This window comes from Salmo trutta, chromosome 13 (genome assembly GCF_901001165.1).
Source record: "Salmo trutta chromosome 13, fSalTru1.1, whole genome shotgun sequence".
NCBI lineage: Eukaryota > Metazoa > Chordata > Actinopteri > Salmoniformes > Salmonidae > Salmo > Salmo trutta.
In genome coordinates this window covers 11,581,608-11,602,551 of record NC_042969.1, presented here as the reverse complement: position 1 = coordinate 11,602,551, position 20,944 = coordinate 11,581,608, and the positions used below count along the sequence as shown (strand labels likewise).

General features: G+C 45.5%; 2 protein-coding genes, 1 long non-coding RNA gene and 1 pseudogene across 3 annotated transcripts; all 4 read right to left on the bottom strand.

Moving 5' to 3' along the window:
* Positions 1 to 292: 292 nt before the first annotated feature.
* LOC115205193 (polyribonucleotide 5'-hydroxyl-kinase Clp1) lies at positions 293 to 4,853 on the bottom strand. The gene is made up of 6 exons (XM_029770916.1): positions 4,750 to 4,853; positions 2,444 to 2,721; positions 2,209 to 2,316; positions 1,994 to 2,113; positions 1,662 to 1,799; positions 293 to 1,517 (listed from the first exon to the last, which is right to left on the bottom strand). Exons 2-6 carry the CDS (start codon positions 2,717 to 2,719, stop codon positions 822 to 824), a joined length of 1,338 nt encoding a protein of 445 aa, XP_029626776.1. The 5' UTR covers positions 2,720 to 2,721; positions 4,750 to 4,853; the 3' UTR covers positions 293 to 821.
* Positions 4,854 to 6,718: 1,865 nt separating this feature from the next.
* LOC115205192 (uncharacterized) lies at positions 6,719 to 7,342 on the bottom strand. The gene is made up of 2 exons (XR_003880558.1): positions 7,248 to 7,342; positions 6,719 to 7,071 (listed from the first exon to the last, which is right to left on the bottom strand). It is a non-coding gene; the product is annotated as an uncharacterized LOC115205192 (long non-coding RNA).
* An 873-nt stretch (positions 7,343 to 8,215) lies between these two features.
* On the bottom strand, positions 8,216 to 10,156 carry LOC115205191 (selenoprotein H-like; annotated as a pseudogene).
* Positions 10,157 to 17,319: 7,163 nt separating this feature from the next.
* On the bottom strand, positions 17,320 to 20,944 carry LOC115205005 (reticulon-4 receptor-like 2). Its single transcript, XM_029770572.1, has 4 exons — positions 20,887 to 20,944; positions 19,292 to 19,518; positions 18,842 to 19,075; positions 17,320 to 18,715 (listed from the first exon to the last, which is right to left on the bottom strand). Exons 1-4 carry the CDS (start codon positions 20,942 to 20,944, stop codon positions 17,843 to 17,845), a joined length of 1,392 nt encoding a protein of 463 aa, XP_029626432.1. The 3' UTR covers positions 17,320 to 17,842.

Here is a 20,944-nt window from a genome sequence, read left to right as displayed (position 1 = left end):
CGCAATCAACTTTCAACCGGTGCAAAACACACCTACACCTGCGCCCGGGCGAGATTAATCGAACCCCTCAATGTTGGCACGACACGCCCTCGCTCCTTTAGGTGGGACGTTTTGTCCAATCAGTGATTGAGATTAGCGTCATTCCCACAAATCTCTTGGCCTTCGCGGGTGAGTCAGTATGTGAATGAGGGACAACATTTGAAAGCTTTCAACATGCCAGAGGTCGCTCAGGATAGTGGTCTGTTATCTAAAGCAGGTTACAGCTTCTGAACAAAGAGTCATATCTAAAACATTGCTGGAAATGGCACATTTTATTTAAAAATGTATTTTCACAATAAAAACAATCATACCAAACAGTCTTGTGTGGGGAAAACAACTTGATAGAACTGATAAAACCAAGACGTTTCTGTACATTGCAATTGATAAGTTGAATTGAAAAAATATTTACAGCCTTTTCCCCCCTCCTCCCTCAGCTCCATTCCTCTCCACCCAACACTAAACCCCTCCCTCCTCTCAACACTCTCCACCCAACACTTGTGCTGTCTTTCATCTCTCCCTTATCAGTTGAGTGTGACACCAAATATGGACAGAACAGATACCGCTCTCCTAGTCTGGGTACCACTCTGTTTAGCTATCATTCCAACCCTTGTCATATGCCAAAGATAGATTTTTGGTACAAGGAGTGTAATGTTAGCTAAACAGAGCAACCAGGCTACTGCTCTGCTGCCCCAAACTCTGCGCTACTGAAAATAAACTCCTTGACAGAGCCATCAGATTTCAGACATACTGCATCTCTCGCTCTTCCCCTTGCGTTTTCCCCTCTATTTGAGGTCGATAAAGCGAATGTCCATGATGAGCAGGGTGTGTCTGGGGAGGGGTCTTGGGGCGGGCGAGAGCACGGTCATCACCTGTGCCTGTGTGTCCACGTTAGTCACCACAATGAACCCACACACCGGGCTCTCCAGCAAGCCCCTGCGCACCCCACCAGCCACCTCCTCCCCCTCATCGGCACAGCTTACACTCAGCACGTGGTGCGTGAGGTCGCGACCTGGGGTCACAGGGACTAGCTTCAGCTGGGTATCGTCCTGCGACATCCCCAGAGGAAGGCACGAATCCGGGATGGACGGTGCTCCGATCTTGTAGATGCGCACGTCAGAAAAGCGCACGTCGAAGGCGTGAGGGTAGAACGAGACGCCGCGGAAACCGTAGAAGTACTCCCGGATCTTGTCGTCCCGAGCCTCGCGCCGGCAGTCTTTGGAGCGCTCCACGACCCCTCCGGATTTGGGTAGCAGCACGACTCGGACGAAATGCGGCAGGTCCCGCTTCAGCTCGTTGTAGAGCCTCTCCTGGTCCAGCACCAGAACCACATCCACCTGGAAGGCTGAGGCGCAGTGGACCAGGGCCTGGTAACCAGAACCCTTCACCCAGCCACAGGTGTTGATGATGCAGCCGCCCACACTGGCCTTCCTGTTCACCTCACAGCGCTGGGAAAACACCTCAGCCAGACATGATGTCAACTAGGAGGGAGGGAGAGAGAAATGGATGGGGAAGAAAGAGTGAGAAAGATTACATACACCGGGGGGGGGGGGAGTCCATTACAAAGTTATGGGTTCATAGAACCTAATACCATAATCATAGAGGTGATCTGTGTCCTCTTTCACCTTGTTGTAGAGTTTGATGTTGGTCCCTGGAGTGGTGGAGCCAAAGTGGTAGACCAGCGGCGCCTGTACTGAGTAGCCCTCCTCCACGTCAGCGGGACGCTCAATACACAGCGCTGACATTGTGCCCGGGACTGACACCTGACAGGAAAGCACCACGTCGTCAACAGCACTAACCAGACACAGCCAGTCAACACCATCACAGAAGCATGATTCATTTCAATACTACATGCAATGCTCCTTATTAACGTAGCAGCAGTGATCGTAGAGGGGAACAGTGGCAAAGAAACGATATGCGCGCCTCCATCCACGGAGACGACATATTCATGTCTCACCCCACTCTGGCCCACGTCGAGCTCCACCAGTGTGGGCCTCCTGCCCAGTCTGACAGCGTAGCTCAGCAACAGCCTGCACACCGTCGACTTCCCCACATCTGTAGGCCCCACCACCATCACCTGGGGGACAACGTTGAAGCAACGTTTACACAACAAGCGAGCATACACACACACACTGACCAAGGGCCACTTCTCACAAACAGACGAACACTGACCCGTGGGCCCCTTTCGTTGTCTCTCTCCGCCTGTCGTCTCATCTGTTCCAGAGCGGCGTGGGTGTTCAGGTAGAGGAGCATGGGTGTGTCCTTTGATACGTACGCCACCTAGAAGAGAGCGAGATCGACACATTTCTGCGTCCGTCACTCCTAGCAGTTGCAGATACCAAAGCAGACGTTTCAGCCATGCACATATCCCCCTCCATTCATCGGTTACTCCTCCACAGCCTCTCACCTCCGTCTTCCCTGAGAGAGACACACTGCAGCCCTGCCAGGTGAACACGGCGATCTTGGAGCCCGGTGGGAACGTGTACTTCTTGTTGCGGTTGAGCTCCGATCCAAAGACTTCGGCCAATCCCGTGAGCAGCTCCAGCTGCACCTTCTCCCCAGCCTCCACCTCGAACCGCAGCTCTGTCTCTTTCTCCAGGTCGAACCTCGTCCCTCCCCCACCAGCGCCCGCCCCGGCCCCCGCAGCCTCCTCACCAGTCTTCTCTGGGCCCTCAGTCGCCATGGCTGTACAGAGACAAAAGGTTCGATTTAGCCTCAACAACACTGATACTTCACCGACACGGCTGCTTCCTCTCTGCCATGCGATAAGTTGACGCTGGATAGGATTTATAACGTGACTGATCATTAGATGCTGCAATGTCAGATTTCAGTGGTGCTCTCTCATAAGTCATGACAGGATATGAACATCCCTGGAATGACTTATGATAGCACAAGCATACGACAGCGCAGAGTCCTCTACTTCAGTGTGGAACAGTATGCCGGTAACACGGTAGCAAAATATCATTATACTTACGATACCAACATTTTAGAGTACCGTTTCATATCATACCACCAAATTTGGCGGCCCTGCCGATCTAAAGAAGCTGCTGACGCCGGTTATAACATGTTTATAAAGTCTAGTATGCGCGGTCCAATAGTATCCACTGTATCCGCTGTAATCAGCTAGCCGCATCCCCCTCTACCAACCCTCACCTGCTTCTCCCCGTCCGCTCTTCCTGCACATCTATCCCTCCACCAGTGGGCTGCAGACCCTGATGAGTCTTGTGTTGTTATATTTGTACATTTGTTACAGTGGAGCAGAGCGAGCAAAGTTGATACATTGTATCATTTCATCACGTGTTATAAGTACTGTCATGCAACCTCAGTGCCAGAGAGGGGAAATTGAGCACAGCTTCACCACAGGTATGCTTGCAGCTTTGCAGCAGAGAAAACGGCTTGTCTCTAGCCTAAACGTTAAAAAAAATATACGACCCATATTACCAGAGATACCTTCTCTCTCTATCGGGAATTGCACTCATTTTATATCATTTCACAAACCATGTCACGGTCCGCAAATTATTGGTTTGATAACAATGTTGTTCAGTCATGTTACATAGCTAGCTAACCACCTTTTAACTTCACAGTAGGTCTAGGCAACTGAGATTTTTTATTTAACTAAGCAAGTCTTAGGAACAAATTCTTATTTACAATGACGGACGGTTGTGATACAGCCTGGAATCGAACCAGGGTCTGTAGTGACACCTCTAGCACTGAGATGCAGTGCCTTAGACGGCTTCGCCACTGATTGGCACAGGAAGAAAGAAAAAGGGCATGCTACTCATGAAATGTGCTTCAAAGGTAAAGATTCATATAGGCCTAATGAAAACCTAAGCTAAATTAAAAAAAAAAAAAAAGTATTTTTGTTGCTCCTTAATTTGTTTGATGCCTAACGTTTCAGAAGTTGAGAGCAGTGTGTGTTTGTGGTAGAGAGGGAGACAGTATGTGAGGGAGATGTGTGTGTTAACTTAAGAGTAAAGGTTTTATGCAGTGTTTTCCCTTACTGCCACAATGATACGCAGATCATTATGCATGTAAAGTTATATTCCTTCCTTCAGCCAAATCACAGGTAGGCCTATACAAATATGTGCAAATCAGCCATTCTGTGCAGTATTCTATTATACACTGAATAATGTAAAGTTAAATTCAACGTGTTGTATTGAGTAGAAGTGCGACTTTCAGTGACAGGTTTCTGCGTAGCACATAAGCAGAACATCTGAAACCCGGAACAAGCGTCCGGGGGACGGGGCGAACAGGACAATAGTCCACTGACATTTCCCCCCACATCGTATCGTTTCGTTAGTAAAAATGTGGCACCGCATCGTTAGTAAAAAGGTGGTATCGTGACAACACTACACGTCTCTGGTACAGGCCAACGCAGAACAGTAACGCGTGCCAATCATTTACAACACTTAGCATAAATTACATGTTGAGAAGCTACAAATACGTTGATCAAGAGGGGTGTTTCTTTCTACCTTAATATATGAACTACTTGAAACGGCTAGGTACAACAACAAAAAAGTGAGCGTCTGTATAAAGTCCAATATCATGCGAAAAGTAAATAATAATGCTAGCTAATGTTAGCATGCAGGCCAGCTATCCGGCAATGCCTGGCTAGAGCCGTACCAGTGCAAACCTGCTGAACGCATAGAACTGAGAAATATATATAAATGTATTTTAGATAATCGTTTGTGCAAACATACATTTGCTACTTACAGGATAAGTGATTGGTCCTAAATTGGTTTTCAAAGCGTCCTCCACCTCACCGGAAGACCACCATAGAACGATAGTCCGACAGACGTCATTCTTCTTAGAACCAATCAGCGTCTGTGATTGTGTGGCTCGTTGACGCATTTTAAAAAAAGTATGAAATCCGGTTGATTTAATTTGCGGTGCTTTTGTTGAAGCACAAAAGCCTAGGCACACATTCCATACTTTTCGAAGCAAAGACAGTAGAACAGTATAGAAACAAAGCAGCTTTATTCTCCATAGATTAAAATATCTATCTATCTATCTATCTATCTATCTATCTATCTATATATATATATATATATAATAAAAAAAACAGATAAGACATCACACATTGGAAATTGATGAGTGGATACTCAGCAATAGCAGCAAATATGCTGAACAAAAATATAAACGCAACATGTAAAGTGTTGGTCCCATGTTTCATCAGCTGCACAAAAAGCTTTTCTCTCAATTTGTGCAAAAATTTGTATACATCCCTGTTAGTGAGCATTTCTCCTTTGCCAAGATAATCCATCCACCTGACAGGTGTGGCATATCAAGAAGCTGATTAAATAGTATGATCATTACACAGGTGCACCTTGTGCTGGGGACAATAAAAGTTTTGAGGGAGCGTTCAATTGGCATGCTGACTGCAGGAATGTCCACTGGAGTTGTTGCCAGAGAATTTAATGTAAATTTCTCTACCATAAGCTGCCTCCAACATTGTTTTAGAGAATTTGGAAGTACGTCCAACCGGCCTCACAACCGCAGACCATGTGTAACCACGCCAGCCCAGGACCTCCACATCCGGCTTCTTCATGGTCTGAGACCAGCCACCCGGACGGCTGATAAAACTGTGGGTTTGCACAACCAAATAATTTCTGCATAAACTGTCAGAACGTTTCAGGGAAGCTCACCTGCGTGCTCGTCGTCCTCAGCAGGGTCTTGACCTGATTGCAGTTCTGCATCTTAACTGACTTCAGTGGGCAAATGCTCTCTTTCGATAGCCACTGTCACGCTAGAGAAGTATGCTCTTCACGGATGAATCCTGGTTTCAACTGTACCGGGCAGATGGCAGACAGTGTGTATGGCCTCATGTGGCTGATTGGTTTGCTGACGTCAACGTTGTGAACAGAGTGCCCCATGGTGGCGGTGGGGTTATGGGCAGGCATAACCCCACCGCCACCATGCTACAGACAGCAAACACAACTACATTTTATCAATGGCAGTTTGAATATACATACCGTGACTAGATCCTGAGGCCCATTGTCGTGCCATCCACCCGCCACCTATCCTCATGTTTTAGCATGATAATATACGGCCCCATGTCGCAAGGATCTGTACACAATTCCTGGAAGCTGAAAAAGTCCCAGTTCTTCAATGGCCTGCATACTCACCAGACATGTCACCCATTGAGCAAGTGTGGTATGCTCTGGATCAATGTACAACAGCATGTTCCAGTTCCCGCCAATATCCAGCAACTTCGCACAGCAATTGAAGAGGAGAGGGACAACATTCCACAGGCCACAATCAACAAGCTGATCGACTCTATGCAAAGTCAATGTGTTGTGCTCAATGAGGCAAATAGTGGTCACCAGATACTGATTGGTTTATTGATCCACGCCCCCACCTTCTTTTTTCTTTTTTTTAAAGGTATCTGCAGTGCTTGACTTGGGCAGGAGCTCACCGGAGCTGAGAACCGGCACCTAATACTGCTTGAGCTCCTGTTCGTCTTACAGAATATTAGCTAAAAGTATTGTGAAGCTCTTGTACCTTGATATAAACAGTACCGGCACCTATTTCAGTCCAAGTCAAGCACTGGGTATCTGTGACCAACATATGCATGTCTGTGAGATCTATAGATTAGGGCCTAATGAATTTATTTCAATTGACTGATTTCCTTATGAACTGTAACTCAGTACATTTTTTGAAACTGTTGCATGTTGCATTTATATTTTTGTTCAGTGTATATTGGTACCCAGTGTTTCCCAAACTGTGAAGCAGTAACCCTCCAGGGTAAACAAGCCTGCACCTCATGCATCAAGCCCCATTTTGAAGAACAAGGATAAAGGACAAACTGAGAGACGGTTTTCAAAAATGATTTTGGATCAGTGGATCATACTCATAATAGTTGAGTTAGGTAAAGCCATCTACTGTAAGTGTCAGGGCTCAGTCCGAAATACAGACCTTCACTGGGTCTCTATTCATTCTTCAGTGACTCCTGCAGGGTTGCAACCACAATTGCAGGTTCAGGGAACTTCAGCCTGGCAGTTGGGCCTAGCTTTATGCCCGTCCAGAGGCACACTGCTACAGGAAGGAAAAATGGTTAGTACAGGAAAAAGGACAGCTTCTGGGTGCCGCTGTGTCATGCCAAAAATAAACAATATGGTCCGTGTTTCCAGACACCAAGTCATGCACTAAAAAGCACTTTCAATGACGCGTCTGTGTCCAGTAAACAGGCTCTATGACATGGAAGTAATCACCTTTCCCTCCCTCCACAAGTGTGACCTCCAGGCTTTTCTTGCAGGGTTTCTGGGGGTTCAGAACCACAATGTTTGGACGGCGGCCAGGAGGGCGTCTCAGGAGCTCAGCACACATAAAGCTCTTACTGCAGAACAACAGAACACAGTCACAACTCACTATCACAAGTTTTTATTTTCAAAGGCAATTTGTCTACGACTTTTAAGTTTTCTGTTCCTTTCCTGTACACTGAGATTATCCAGATGGTACAGATGAGCTATTGGTGATGGGAATAAATTGATGTGATTATGGGAAATTGACTCAGTGCATTTACCTAAATTGATGTGTGGTCCTAAAAGTGGTAATATTCTTTAGGGGGGGTGGCTGTGGATATTTCAGTACTCACCGACCACCCTCTCCCTCTGTAGTCCAAGTCCTGCTCCTCTCTTTCCTCCCTCGGTCTCCTCCTCTGTCCCCCCTTGCTGCTTCCCATCCAAAACACACGCAAAAAAAAGCTGCACCAACAGCAATCAATCTGTTACTGAACTTCACAGCTGCACTGTTCAAGTATTTGTTCTGTTGTTGAATGTTCAGTGGACATTTCAAAGTAGTCCTTGTGCATAGAATGGTTTAACTTGTCAATCATTGGGTTTAACAAATTTTAAAGTGAATAATCGAAGTCTCAGCATCACTCTGTTATGGTGGAATTCCCTGACTAAATATCCATTTAGGTGCCATAATATGTGTACAGCTTAAATTATATCATGTTGGGGGGGGGGGGACATCTGAGGGTGATAAGGTCTACATTGGAATTAGAAATTTACCTTAATCAGATGGGTGTTTATGTCCTCTGCTAAATTGAGTTAATATCATATTTTACAAATAGCAAGTTAATTCCATTCAGACAGCCAGGCACATGTCAGACACATGGAATGTCAGAGTACGTGTTACCTTTGGCAAAATATCTACTTTCCAAAACATAACACTGAAAGAAACGTAGAAACAATATTTATTCTTCATAGACATACAAAAGCAGGTGAAAGATTTTACAGCGCTATTTGGATAATATGAACAAGAAGAGAACACAACAGTAAAAGCAGCAATATTGTAAAAGAGGGACAGAGAGACACCATTAGATGTCACTGTGTATCCAGGCCAGAGGAGCTTGACGCTTGGGTCATCAGAGGAAGGACTGGGGAGCAACCCGGTTGGTCAGTCCTCATCATTCTGCGTCCAGCTGCTACAAACCACAGATAACTGGCTGCAAAGTACAAGAGGGAGAATTAACTATTTTACCCAAAAATTATAATGGACAATTGGATAATGTCATTTTTGATCCAATCAAATAAGTGGATTGCATTGATTTAGTGCTTTTCTCCTGGTCTGTGTCATTACTGGCTCTAGTAGCCAAACCCTCTCAACCAATCTGTCTAGCTCAAATGGCTTTCTTTCCCACAGTTTTGGTCAATCCGATTTGAATCTAGTCAGTTGAATTGGACCTGGAAATACATAACTGTTAAGGTTCTGCCTATACAGACCTTCATCAACGGTGTCTATTCAGGCTTCAGTGCCTTCTCCAGGGCAGAAACTACAACTTCAGGCTCAGGAAACTTCAGCTTGCGAGGCGGGCCTTTCTTTATCCCTGACCACAGACAGACCTCTGTAGGAGAAGAGAGTAATGGATTAAACAAAAAGAAAGGAGATGAGACATTTCACACAGATGCATCCCTGGACATCCTTACCTTTCTCTCCTTCAACCAGAATCACTTCAAAACTTTTACTCCGGGGCTTCTGGGGGTTCAGAACCACAGTGAGGTCTGGACAGGCAGCCAGGAGGGCAACTCTGACCCCCTCGGCATTACGCCCGTACACTCGTCAGCTTTTACTGCAGTAAGACAACAGAACAGTGAGCGTTGACTGGTTATGTTAACCTGCAGCAGAGATGTAGCATATTTGTTTGCACTTTAAATTGTGCTAATTGTGTAAATGTTGTTAGACGACAAACTATATCAGGGCTCTCCAACCCTGTTCCTGGAGAGCTACAGTCCTGTAGTTTCTCACTCCAACACCACCGATTCTAATAATTATCTGGTTGATAAACTGAAACAGGTTAGTGCCAACTGGGCTGGAGAAAAAAAATACAGAAGGGTTGCTCTCCAGGAACAGCATTGGAGACCCCTGAGCTATTTGCGTGCCAGATTGTCAAATGAAAACGGCATAGACACTGGAATACAACGTCCAATTAATTAATATTTTGTCCTCTTTTTTGTCACCCAAATGTAATGGGTCTTATTGGTGTTTTCAGTTCTCACCAGTGTTCAATGACCACCCTCCGGCCTTCTGTGACAATCTCCGGGTGATCGTCCTCGCCTTTACCCCTCTTCTCCTCCACGGACTCCTCCTTGGCGCCCGCCTTGCGCTTCAAAACACGACCTGTCCAACAACAGACAGTGGGGTTAGCCTGAGATGAAGAGGCGAATCGAGTAGTTTCACTCTCGCCTAAATGTGCTTCTATGCGCTTATTTTTGGACCCAAACTTGTCACCAGCCTTTCCGCCTTTGGGACAACGGCTCCCATTGTTAAGACGGAGACAACCTCGTCATATATATATATATATATATATATACAGTTCTCTGGGTTAGCTACTGTAAAAGTCAACAAGCTAATGTTAACTAATCTGTCCTTACATAGCTAATGTAGCTAGCTCAGAGTTGTCTGTCTCTGATTCAGTGTCTTGCAATTTATCTTGTAAAACTGTGACAATTTATTTCATGAGTGCAATTTTATGAGTAATCTAGATTTTATATGATTTACCTGCTTTATTACGGGACGCCATTGCTGTTATTGGTCTTGTGTAATGAGTGAACTTTCGCGCGTTTTGTGGGCTTGGGGGAAGGGTTTCTTCTTCTTCGGTAGAGTTTAACGGTGGTTGGCATCCAATATATTGCATTACCGCCCCCAACTGAACTATAATATAAATACCACTTTGTGATACAAAATGGTAAAAGTGGAAACAGCTCAATTAAATAAAAATATTGAATTACCCGACCAACTAAACCTGCACTCATTAAAACCCACCACCTACTTTGATCCTACCCCATGCCAACAACCTGAGAGGACACTGCCACTCAACACACCCGGTAACTCTTCTGATGTCAACTCATACCCCCAAGTATTTCTCTGCAGCTGCCACCACATCTATTTTCTGTGACTTTTGTTCCATCTCTGCGGAACGGTTGATAACCATTGCTTTGAACACTAAGACGACAACCTTAGTGAAACATATATCATATTTGTCTTATATACCTTTATTTAACTAGGCAAGTCAGTTAAGAACATATTCTTATTTACAATGACGGCCTACCGGGGAACAGTGGGTTAACTGCCTTGTTCAGGGGCAGAAAAAATATTTTTATTTCACCACGCTCCCCATCGGATCTGTGTCGCACCAAACGGTGGGCATCACAAACACCAGGAATCTTCAACTTAAATTGCTCCACCTCCACACTACCCCAGAAATCCCTTCCTTCAATGGTGCCCTGTACTTAACCGCAAAACAAGATACAGGTCTTTCCCCAAGTCTTTCCCTCTGATCTGAAGAAACACAAACATTCATCAGGTTACCTTCATCGACCCAACAACACCCACCACCTTTTCCACCCAACCTGAAACAACCCATGGAGCGGCCAAAAGGCCTGGTTCCACCCTCTTCAAAAATCTCACTCGCACTGGACCAAACGTATCTTCAGTGGTCGACCCGTCATTCAGGGCAGGTGGGGCTCGTATGGAGCCCCATCTATACAGTGCCAGTCAAAAGTTTAGACACACCTACTCATTCAAGGGTTTTTCTTTATTTTGACTATTTTCTACATTGTAGAATAATAGTGAAGACATCAAAACTCTTTCTCGCTGTCCTTCCCTCTCGCCACCATTTCCCTTCACTATCTGAACTGAGACTGTGTTGTTATTGTATATTCATTTGAATATTCTTCACGTAATGGATGTATCTCACCCTCTCTATCCAAAGACCTGGCAGCCGGTCATAGCATGTACAGGCAGCCTCCTGTGGGATGGGTGGAAAAACCTCAGAATTCCTCGCTCTCACTTTCTCTCTGTTGCTCTCACTCTCTCTCTGTTTGGTGAGGTCTAGCTTTCTCTTTCTCTCTCTTTCCGCTTGGTGATGTGTCCGGAACTGGAGGTCACTGACCTGAGGGGTCATATTACCCTGCTCTGCTGTAGTAGATAGCTGGAAGCGGTCACATTCTGATGTAATTCACATGTAATCTGTGAATCAATAACGGATGTTGGTCGCATTCTTTTTAGCAGTGGGTGTCCTGATACTGCACTTAATATTGAGATAATAATGGCAGGCAATATACGGGCCAGGGACACACAGTGAACCATGCAGCTTTCCAACAAAAATACCCAGTTTAATTTGAACGAATCCATTTCAGCCTCTCTGAACCTCAAAACTTCCCTCTAAGCTCTCTCTGTATTCCTCTCTGGTCCCACTGACGTCACTGATTGGCTGGGTTTGGGCTCAGTGAATAAGAGAATTGTGTGAAGACACACGTCACCAAACACGCCAACGACACACCAACTCACTCAAACAGACTCAGAGTGCTTAGCTGGGCAGCCAATACAAACATTGCCATCTGGGAGGGAGAGGCAGAGAGAGGGCGAGAGACAGAGAGAGAGAGTGGGGGGGAAAAACAGAAAGAAAGAGCGACATAGTGATCAATGTGACAGTAGTCAAGGATTAAACAAAGTGACTGACAGTGTTAAAAAGATTTGCAGTACCGTGAAAAGTTTGACAACTAGATCAAAAGATCAGAAGAAGAGACATGAAAGAGAAAGAAGAGAGAGAGTCACTGAATATGAGTAGGCTCTCTGCGACACATACACATCAAAGTCTATAGCCTGCTAACGGCGTCTCTGTTCCTAGAGCAGAGTTAGGGCCTATGAGCTCCACACAGACACCTGCGGAGAGAATGGAGACACTATAAAAACATCGCGATGATGGGATGACATGTTATAACACATCAATAAACATGTTATAAACTGTGCTCTCCTTTGTGGCAAGAGTGCGGGTATGGAAAGAAAGAAAGAAATGGAAAGTAAATGAGAACAGAGGAGAACACACTTGTGTTGATGACTTACGTACCGTGAGACCAAATTGGGGGAGGGAGTTGTCAAAGAGAGGGAGGAGAGAAGTAGAGAGAGAAAGAGGGAGAAGAAATGTTGGGATGAAATGTGCCTGTATATCCTGTTAGAGAGAGGGAGACTTGGACAGAAAAAGAGAGTGAGATTGCTAGGCAACTGACATCTAAATGATTTGAACCCCTAATGCTAGACAGAAAGTTGTGTGCATGCATGTGTGTTTTAGTGTGTGTACAGTACCTGTCAAAAGTTTGGACACACCTACTCATTCAAGGGTTTTTCTTTATTTTGACTATTTTCTACATTGTAGAATAATAGTGAAGACATCAAAACTATGAAATAACACATTGAATCATGTAGTACCCCAAAAAGTATATATTAAAATATATTTGAGATTCTTCAAAGTAGCCACCCTTTGTCTTGATGACAGCTTTGCACACTCTTGACATTCTCTCAACCAGCTTCATGAGGAATGCTTTTCCAACGGTCTTGAAGGAGTTCTCACATATGCTGAGCACTTGTTGGCTGCTTTTCCTTCACTCCGCGGTCCAACTCATCCCGAACAATCGCAATTGGGTTGAGGTTGGGTGATTGCGGAGGCCAGGTCATCTGATGCAGCACTCCATCACTCTCCTTGGTCAAATAGCCCTTACACAGCCTGGACGTGTGTTTTGGGTCATTGTCCTGTTTAAAAACAAATGATAGATCCTCTAAGCGCAAACCAGAAGGGATGGCGTATCGCTGCAGAATGCTGTGGTAGCCATGCTGGTTAAGTGTGCCTTGAATTCTAAATAAATCACAGTGTCACCAGAAAAGCACCATCACACCATCACACCTCCACATGCGGAGATCATCTGTTCACCAACTCTGCGTCTCACAAAGACACAGCAGTTGGAACCAAAAATCTCAAATTTGGACTCATCAGACCAAAGGACAGATTTCCACCGGTCTAATGTCCATTGTTCATTTTTCTTGGCCCCAGCAACTATCTTCTTCTTATTGGTGTCCTTTAGTAGTGGTTTCTTTGCAGCAATTAACCATGAAGGCCTGCTTCACACTGTCACGTTCGTCGTAAAGATGGGAGCAAGGCGCAGCGGGAATGTGTATGCTCATCTTCTTGTTTATTGAGAAGAAAACGAAACACTTAATCAAAACGACGACGAAAAAACAGTCCTGTGAGACATACAGCTACACATGGAACAACTACCCACAAATCCCATAGACAAAACACCCCTATTAAATAGGACCTTCAATTAGAGGCAACGAGAAACAGCTGCCTCCAATTGAAGGTCAAACCAATAAACTAAGCATAGAAACAGACTAACTAGAACGAACATAGAAATACACTAACATAGAACATGAACCAAAAAACCCTGAAACACTCTAAACAAACACCCCCTGCCACGCCCTGACCAAACTACAATAACAAACAACCCCTTTACTGGTCAGGACGTGACACACACAGTCTCCTCTGAACAGTTGTCACATTCTTGGAAATGAGCAGACCAAGGCACAGCGTGAGTATAGTTCCACATATTTATTTAAGTGAAACTAACAAAACAAAATAACAACACTTACAAAGACTGTGAAGCCATAGTGCCCAAACACACTAACATTCAATCAATATCCCACAAAACACAGGTGGGGAAATAACTACCTAAATATGATCCCCAATCAGAGGCAACGATAAACAGCTGCCTCTAATTGGGAACCATATTAGCACCAACATAGAAATAAACATACTAGATCACCCCCTAGTCACACCCTGACCTACTACACCATAGAGAACCAAGGGCCCTCTATGGTCAGGGCGTGACAACAGTTGATGATGAGACGTGTCTATTACTTGAACTCTGTGAAGCATTTATTTGGGCTGCAATCTGAGGCTGGTAACTCTAATGATCTTATCCTCTGCAGCAGAGGTAACTCTGGGTCTTCCTTTCCTGTGACAGTCCTCATGAGAGCCAGTTTCATCATAGTGCTTAATGGTTTTTGCGACTGCACTTGAAGAAACTTTCAAAGTCTTGACATTTTCTGCATTGACTGACCTTCATGTCTTAAAGTAATGATGGACTGTCGTTTCTCTTTGCTTATTTGAGCTGTTCTGCCATAATATGGATTTGATCTTTTACCAAATAGGACTATCATCTGTATACCACCCCTACCTTGTCACAACACAACTGATTGGCTCAAACGCATTAAGAAGGAATGAAGTTCCACATATGAACTTTTAACAAGGTACACCTGTTAATTGAAATGCATTCCAGGTGATTACCTCATGAAGCTTGTTGAGAGAATGCCAAGAGTGTGCAAAGTTGTCATCAAGGCAAAGGGTGGCTAATTTGAAGAATCTCAAATATAAAATATATTTTGATTTGTTTAACACTTCTTTGGTTAATACATGATTCCACATGTATTATTTAATAGTTTTGATCTCTTCACTATTATTCTAAAACGTGTAGAAAATAGTCAAAATAAAGAAAAACCCTTGAATGAGTAGCTGTGTCCAAACTTTTGACTGGTACTGTATGTGTTTCCCCGTATCTGCATCATTCGAGTGTCGATCTGTTGAGGGGGAGGATTAATTCCGGTGCTAAATGTCACTCTTTCACCCTATACCATCACCCCTATCACTGTCTCCCCTGACTCATGACCCCCTGCCCCAAGACAACCACGTTTCTGTACTTATCATTTTGCTCCAGAAACAGAGCAATCGAGAGGTTGAGAAAGAGAGAGATCAAATGTGAGAATGCAGTTCAAATCACACACACACACACACACACACTCCAAACTCAAAAAAAAGAGCTTTAGGGGTTTAGAAGGAGCAGATTAAGACTTTAAATGAGGCCATAATTAAGACGTTTGACTTGCTCAGTCTCAACTAAACCATCTGTCACAGAGTGAGCAACCAAATACATCAAATCTCTGACCTTTCTGTTAGAACATCCAAGACCAAAAAAGATTGTCTATGTCTTACAAATGTTACTATTCATTTCCCCCATCTATTTTCAATTCAGAATTTCCCCCATATATATTTACATTTCATCAAACTTGATTTTGATTACCAATTGATGTCTTTCCACTTTAGAGTCTATTCCTCCAGATACTTTGATAGGGACCTGTAATGTAGCAAAGCCTGCAAGTGGGTGTTTCTTGTGCGTTTTATACTTTATGGCTCTTCTCCTGAGCGACTGCCTTTTGAAGGAAACCCAGAGAACAGAGACTCCCACAAAGTTCTGTTTTAGTAAAACCAAGAAAATGTTTATTCACAGCTTCCACTGAAAAGAAGTAACTGTATCACAATTTCATTCTTATTTCATTCAACCACAGTCTGAGGAAGAGAGGAGTGACAAACAGAAATGCTACAACACTCTCATCATTACCTTGTTGGATTTGCATTTGATTCGACAGAGATTTACATTCAGCCATGCACCTGCTGTGTGTGTGTGTATGTGTATGTGTGTGTGTGTGTGTGTGTTAGATCTGGAATCAAACAGCTGCGTTTTCTGCTCACAGCGGAATCCTCTTAGACTCAGACTCATTAACATATGAGAGCTGCTTGAAATATGACAGCTTGCTAACGAAAGGGGTCGTTAATCGTCTTTTAACACATGAGAGGCTGCTGACACACACACACACATTAAAGGGATGACTGAGGCACTCCTCATCTGCTGCTGACCCACAGCAGGTCACTCATTTGGACTGGATCAACCGGGCTGGACCTGGGCTTCAGTCACCATAATGGGCTATAGGTTCTCCCCAGTACTGTCCCTCTGTGCACATCTCACAATAACACATTGAGAGAGACACACACTCTGGTCAAGAGGGTAACCACAGACTTTAAAACAAGAGGTAGAGACGAACGTTTGAAGGAAACCAAAGTTCTCTTCAAATCTCCTCAATCTTTACATACAGTACACGAATACACATGATGGCATCACTCATGGCAACAATCACCAAAACAAAAACCAGAAAACAAGAAGAACTTTGAAGCATGGGCTTCATACACTAAACTACACAGCAGTGTCATGTATGTTGCTACTATATATAGTGTCATAAGTGTATCAGTACCTATGTACAGAGCTTAAAGTGTGAGATATTTTCTTGTTATTGATGGTGTTGACAGAAAAAATAGATTACATGTCAAATGTTGGTGCTGGAGAGATGCCCTCGCTTTCACTCCCTCGCTGGCTCTCTGACCTGGCCTGCTCTCTGACCTGGCCTGCTCTCTGACCTGGCCTGCTCTCTGACCTGGCCTGATCTCTGACCTGATCTCTGACCCGGCCTGATCTCTGACCTGATCTTTGACCTGACCTGATCTCTGATCTGGCCTGATCTCTGACCTGATCTCTGACCTGGCCTGATCTCTGACCTGATCTCTGACCTGGCCTGATCTCTAACCTGATCTCTGACCTGGCCTGATCTCTGACCTGATCTCTGACCTGGCCTGATCTCTAACCTGATCTCTGACCTGATCTCTGACCTGGCCTGATCTCTGCTGTACGTCTTAACAACTTAACAATCCTTTCACTCTCACACTCTCTCTGCTTCGCTCTCTATTTTATCATCTCTTGTTTGTCATCATCCTTGGAACTTTAACTTATCTCTCTCTCCTATACCTGTACATTATCACCCTCTTCTTCATAGTTGACTTATATCCACCGCTCCTCTACCATTTCACTGATAGTTGTCTCACTACAGTATTTTACCATCATTCTTCTTCCTACTATTTCCTTTATGAGATGCCCTCAGTGCTTTCTATGTCTTGCTGCTTTAGCAATGGTATCGCAGGTGGAGAGGTGAAAGTTGAAAGGTCAGTGAACAATGATGTCATGTCTCTGATGTCATTAAACCAAAAAACAAAAGAAAGTGTTGCTTTTGAAAATATTTTCTTTGCAGAACTGGTATGCAGTGGTTCACAATGGTGAGCGCTTGGCGCCGTACAAAATAGCCAACGCCTGCGTTGTTTGCCGCGTATACAAACTAGTAGTTGTGGTGAAAAACTTCCTCAAAACATCACCATCTTACTGAGGGGTATGAATTGAATGCAGTATTGTGTTACGGCGCTATATGTATGCTATATGTATGGACGTGTAAGTGTCCTGGTGTGTGATGTGTTAGTGCGGTGGTACAGTAGTGATTGGAGCTCGCGTAAACTGGCCACACTATCGTGCTGTCACGGGAATAGAACCTGCTGCTGTGATGTCAACTCAGTGAAAAATTAGCTCAGCCCTGTCAGCAGCAGCGGTGCCCTCCAATCAAATGGTGTTAGCCTACACTGCATCTCACCTGTACTCCTGAGAGCAGCTCCCTACTGCCTGCCTGCTTCTACATCAGTGTACCGTCCCCTGGGGGGCCGGGAGGGGAAACTGAAAGGAATCAAGATCCAGGTGTGAAGAGAAGAAAGAGGAGGGAGAAAATAAAGTTGGAGAAAAGGAGCGGCTGATGGGGGGGATGTTCAGCCAAAGAGAAGCTGGAGGGACAGAGTTAGCACAGAAAGGGAGAGGAGAGGGAGGAAAGACGGAGTGAGGGAGAAGGAGGAGGAGGGCGGGAGGACTGGGGTGTCGTAACCGGGCGGACACTCAAGCTCGAAGCAGCGCAAGGAGGCGTCTTCATTCCCGTAGTCTGCCCAGTACTCCTCCTGGTCCACCTTGGGAAGGTTCACCTCCTCCTCCGCCAGCTCGTACTTAGAGGAGAAGGAGGTGGAGGAAGGGTCGGAAGTCTGGCTGGGCTTGACTGAGGACAAGGGGAACACCTTGACCTTCTCCGAGCTCTTCTGGAAGATTCCTTTGGATGAGGACGCAGGCTTGTGCTTGGAGAACCACCATCTTGTCTTGGTGCTAAAGGTGGTTGTGGTGGTGCCAGCCAGTGACCCGGGGTCAGGGAGGGGGCAAAGGGCAAAGTCCATCTCGCGGAGGAAGCGCAGGTCCTGTCCACGGCGGTGGGAGGGGGATGAGCACATCAGCTCAGAGGAGGAGATGCGAGCTGTACGGAACCACTCCCACAGGGGGCGGGCCTCACAGCCGCAGGACCAGGGGTTCCCATTGAGGCGGAGGAACTGGAGTGCCACAGCGTCCTTCATGGCCTGGCCCGGCAGCTCTGCCAGGGAGTTGTTGAACAAGTAGAGGATGCTCAGACGGCCCAGGTCACGGAAGGCACGGCGGTTCACCTGCCGGATGCGGTTGTCGTGGAGCAGGAGGCGGTCCAGGTTGACCAGGCCGCGGAACACGTTCTCGGACAGCGTGCGGATACGGTTGCCATGCAGGAAGAGGTGGGTCAGGTTGACCAGGTCGGAGAAGAGGTCATCCTGGATGAAGTGCAGCTGGTTTTCCTGCAGGGAGGGAGGACATTGTCAGTGTGTGCGTGTGCGTGTGCGTGTGCGTGTGCGTGTGCGTGTGCGTGTGTGCATGCATGCAGGTGTATGTATGAAGTTCTACGAGTGTGTGTGTATCCATACCTGCAGGTAGAGGAACTGCAGGCTGTAGAGTTTGAGGAAGAGGTTGAGGGGAAGAGCGGCCAGCTTGCAGCGGTGCATGTGCAGGCTCTGCAGCTTCTCCAGTCCCCGGAACGCTCCACCCTCCAGTCGCCGTAGCAACGGGTTGTCACCAAGGTCCAGCTCTTCTAGAACCCTCAGGTTGCTAAAGGCTCCAGCCTCAATCAATGTGATGTTATTGGAGTAGAGCCAGAGAACCTGTCAGGGGGAGGGGTTGAAAAGGGGAGAGGTAAATAGAAAGGGGTCGTTACACAAAGGAGCAAGGACACAGCTCCTATACGAACACACAGAGCTCAAATACTAAGCAAAATACTACATTTAAATGCAACACTATGCAATATCAATCCACAGACACAAACACGCGAACACCTCATTCACAAAAGCATAGGTCCACACAAACACACACATTCTCACCTGTGTCTCGAAGCCAAAGGAGTCTGCTCTGAGCTCGGTGATGCGGTTGTTCTGCAGAAAGACGCGCTGGGAGTCGTAGGGCACTCCTGAGGGCACGGTGGTGAAGTTCTGAGACTGGCAGCTAACCGTCATGGGCGACGGGTAACAAACACACAGCCTTGGGCACGCCCCCGCCCCACTGGGCTTCAGCGCCACCAACCACAGCAGCAGCCACAGGGTGAGCCCACCTGAACAACACACACAAGGAGAGAAAAGAGACAGGAGTAAATGTAACACACAGTCAAAATCTGGGACAATATGTTCTCATTTTATCTTATTCACTCATGGACATAGATTACAATAATGGGACATTATAACAACAAGCAGATGCATTGTACAGTGAAGATGGTCAGAGAAAGATGGAGTGAGAGAGAGAAAGAGATGCTGAGCTGTTTTCAGCACTTGGAGCTGTCCAGTGGAGTGGCGCAGAAAGTAGTTAATGACGCCCAATATGACGCACAAACCAAGATGAACAGTGGCAATCATTCATAATAAATGACATTATACAAATCATCCTCCTATTTATATCTAGCTGATCATGTTACATAGGCTAGTCACAGTGCGAGTTTATAATTCTGGGAACCCAACAGTTATCCAAGACTAAACAGCTGAATGTGCGTAAAACCGAATATTCTGCTCCTCTGATTCAAAGTGCTATCAAGTTCTATTACGCGAGCTACAGAAGTGCCCAAAAAGATTTACCCTAGTAGCTTAAATTCACGAGCCAACTCCACAAAAAGTTTGGATCACCAAGAGGTTAGAAAGTATGGACACGCGTAAAACAAGGTAACCGGACCCGGCTCAGTTTCGCTCTGCATGGATTATTCAGAGGCGGTTTGGCAAGCACGGATACCCGGGACAATGCGTCCCGGGGAAAATAACATCGCATTAAAAGATAATCGCGTGCCCATTCAGCTTCGCGCGCAAGATTTTCCAACCACCTCACCTTCTGACACGGCTCGTTAACTCCACGCGCATAGGACGCGGAGAGGACTTGTTTAGGACGTGCGCGCTTGTGAGCAACAGAACAGTTTCCACGTTTGTTCTTGCTTATGAAAAAACTCGTTTACCTTACTTGTGTCCTTGCTTTGGATTGCATACATTTTCTCTGTGAATTCATCTACAAAGTTGTTTTACCAAATGTAGGATACAACGGTACATGCGCAAAAGTAATTTACAAAGCAGATGAAAACTGAACGAATGAACTACTGAGCTTTACAATTTTGAGATGGATGGAGAATTAACGGAATGAAGGTTTTAAGTGTCATCTTGTTTGCAAGAGCCAGATTCGTACTTCAGGGCCAACAACTTTATTGAAAAAAGTGAATAGGCTACAGATGTGGCACATGCAGGCACGGTCAACCCCCTATTCAGGTAGGCCTAGCTGTTTACGCACTTAACTGGGAACGAATTCAATTGACTATAAATGTAATAAACAGTGAGTGTATAAACACTGTAAATCACACCTGGCGACAGAACCGTCCTCATTACCATCAACCACATCTAACCTAAAACAAAACATTTAAGGTAAAGCCTATGAACTGAAGTCAACTCACTCTTGAAGTTGTGGATATTGGAGCTCCGAGATCTCCGTGCAGTCGAGCGAGTCTCCAT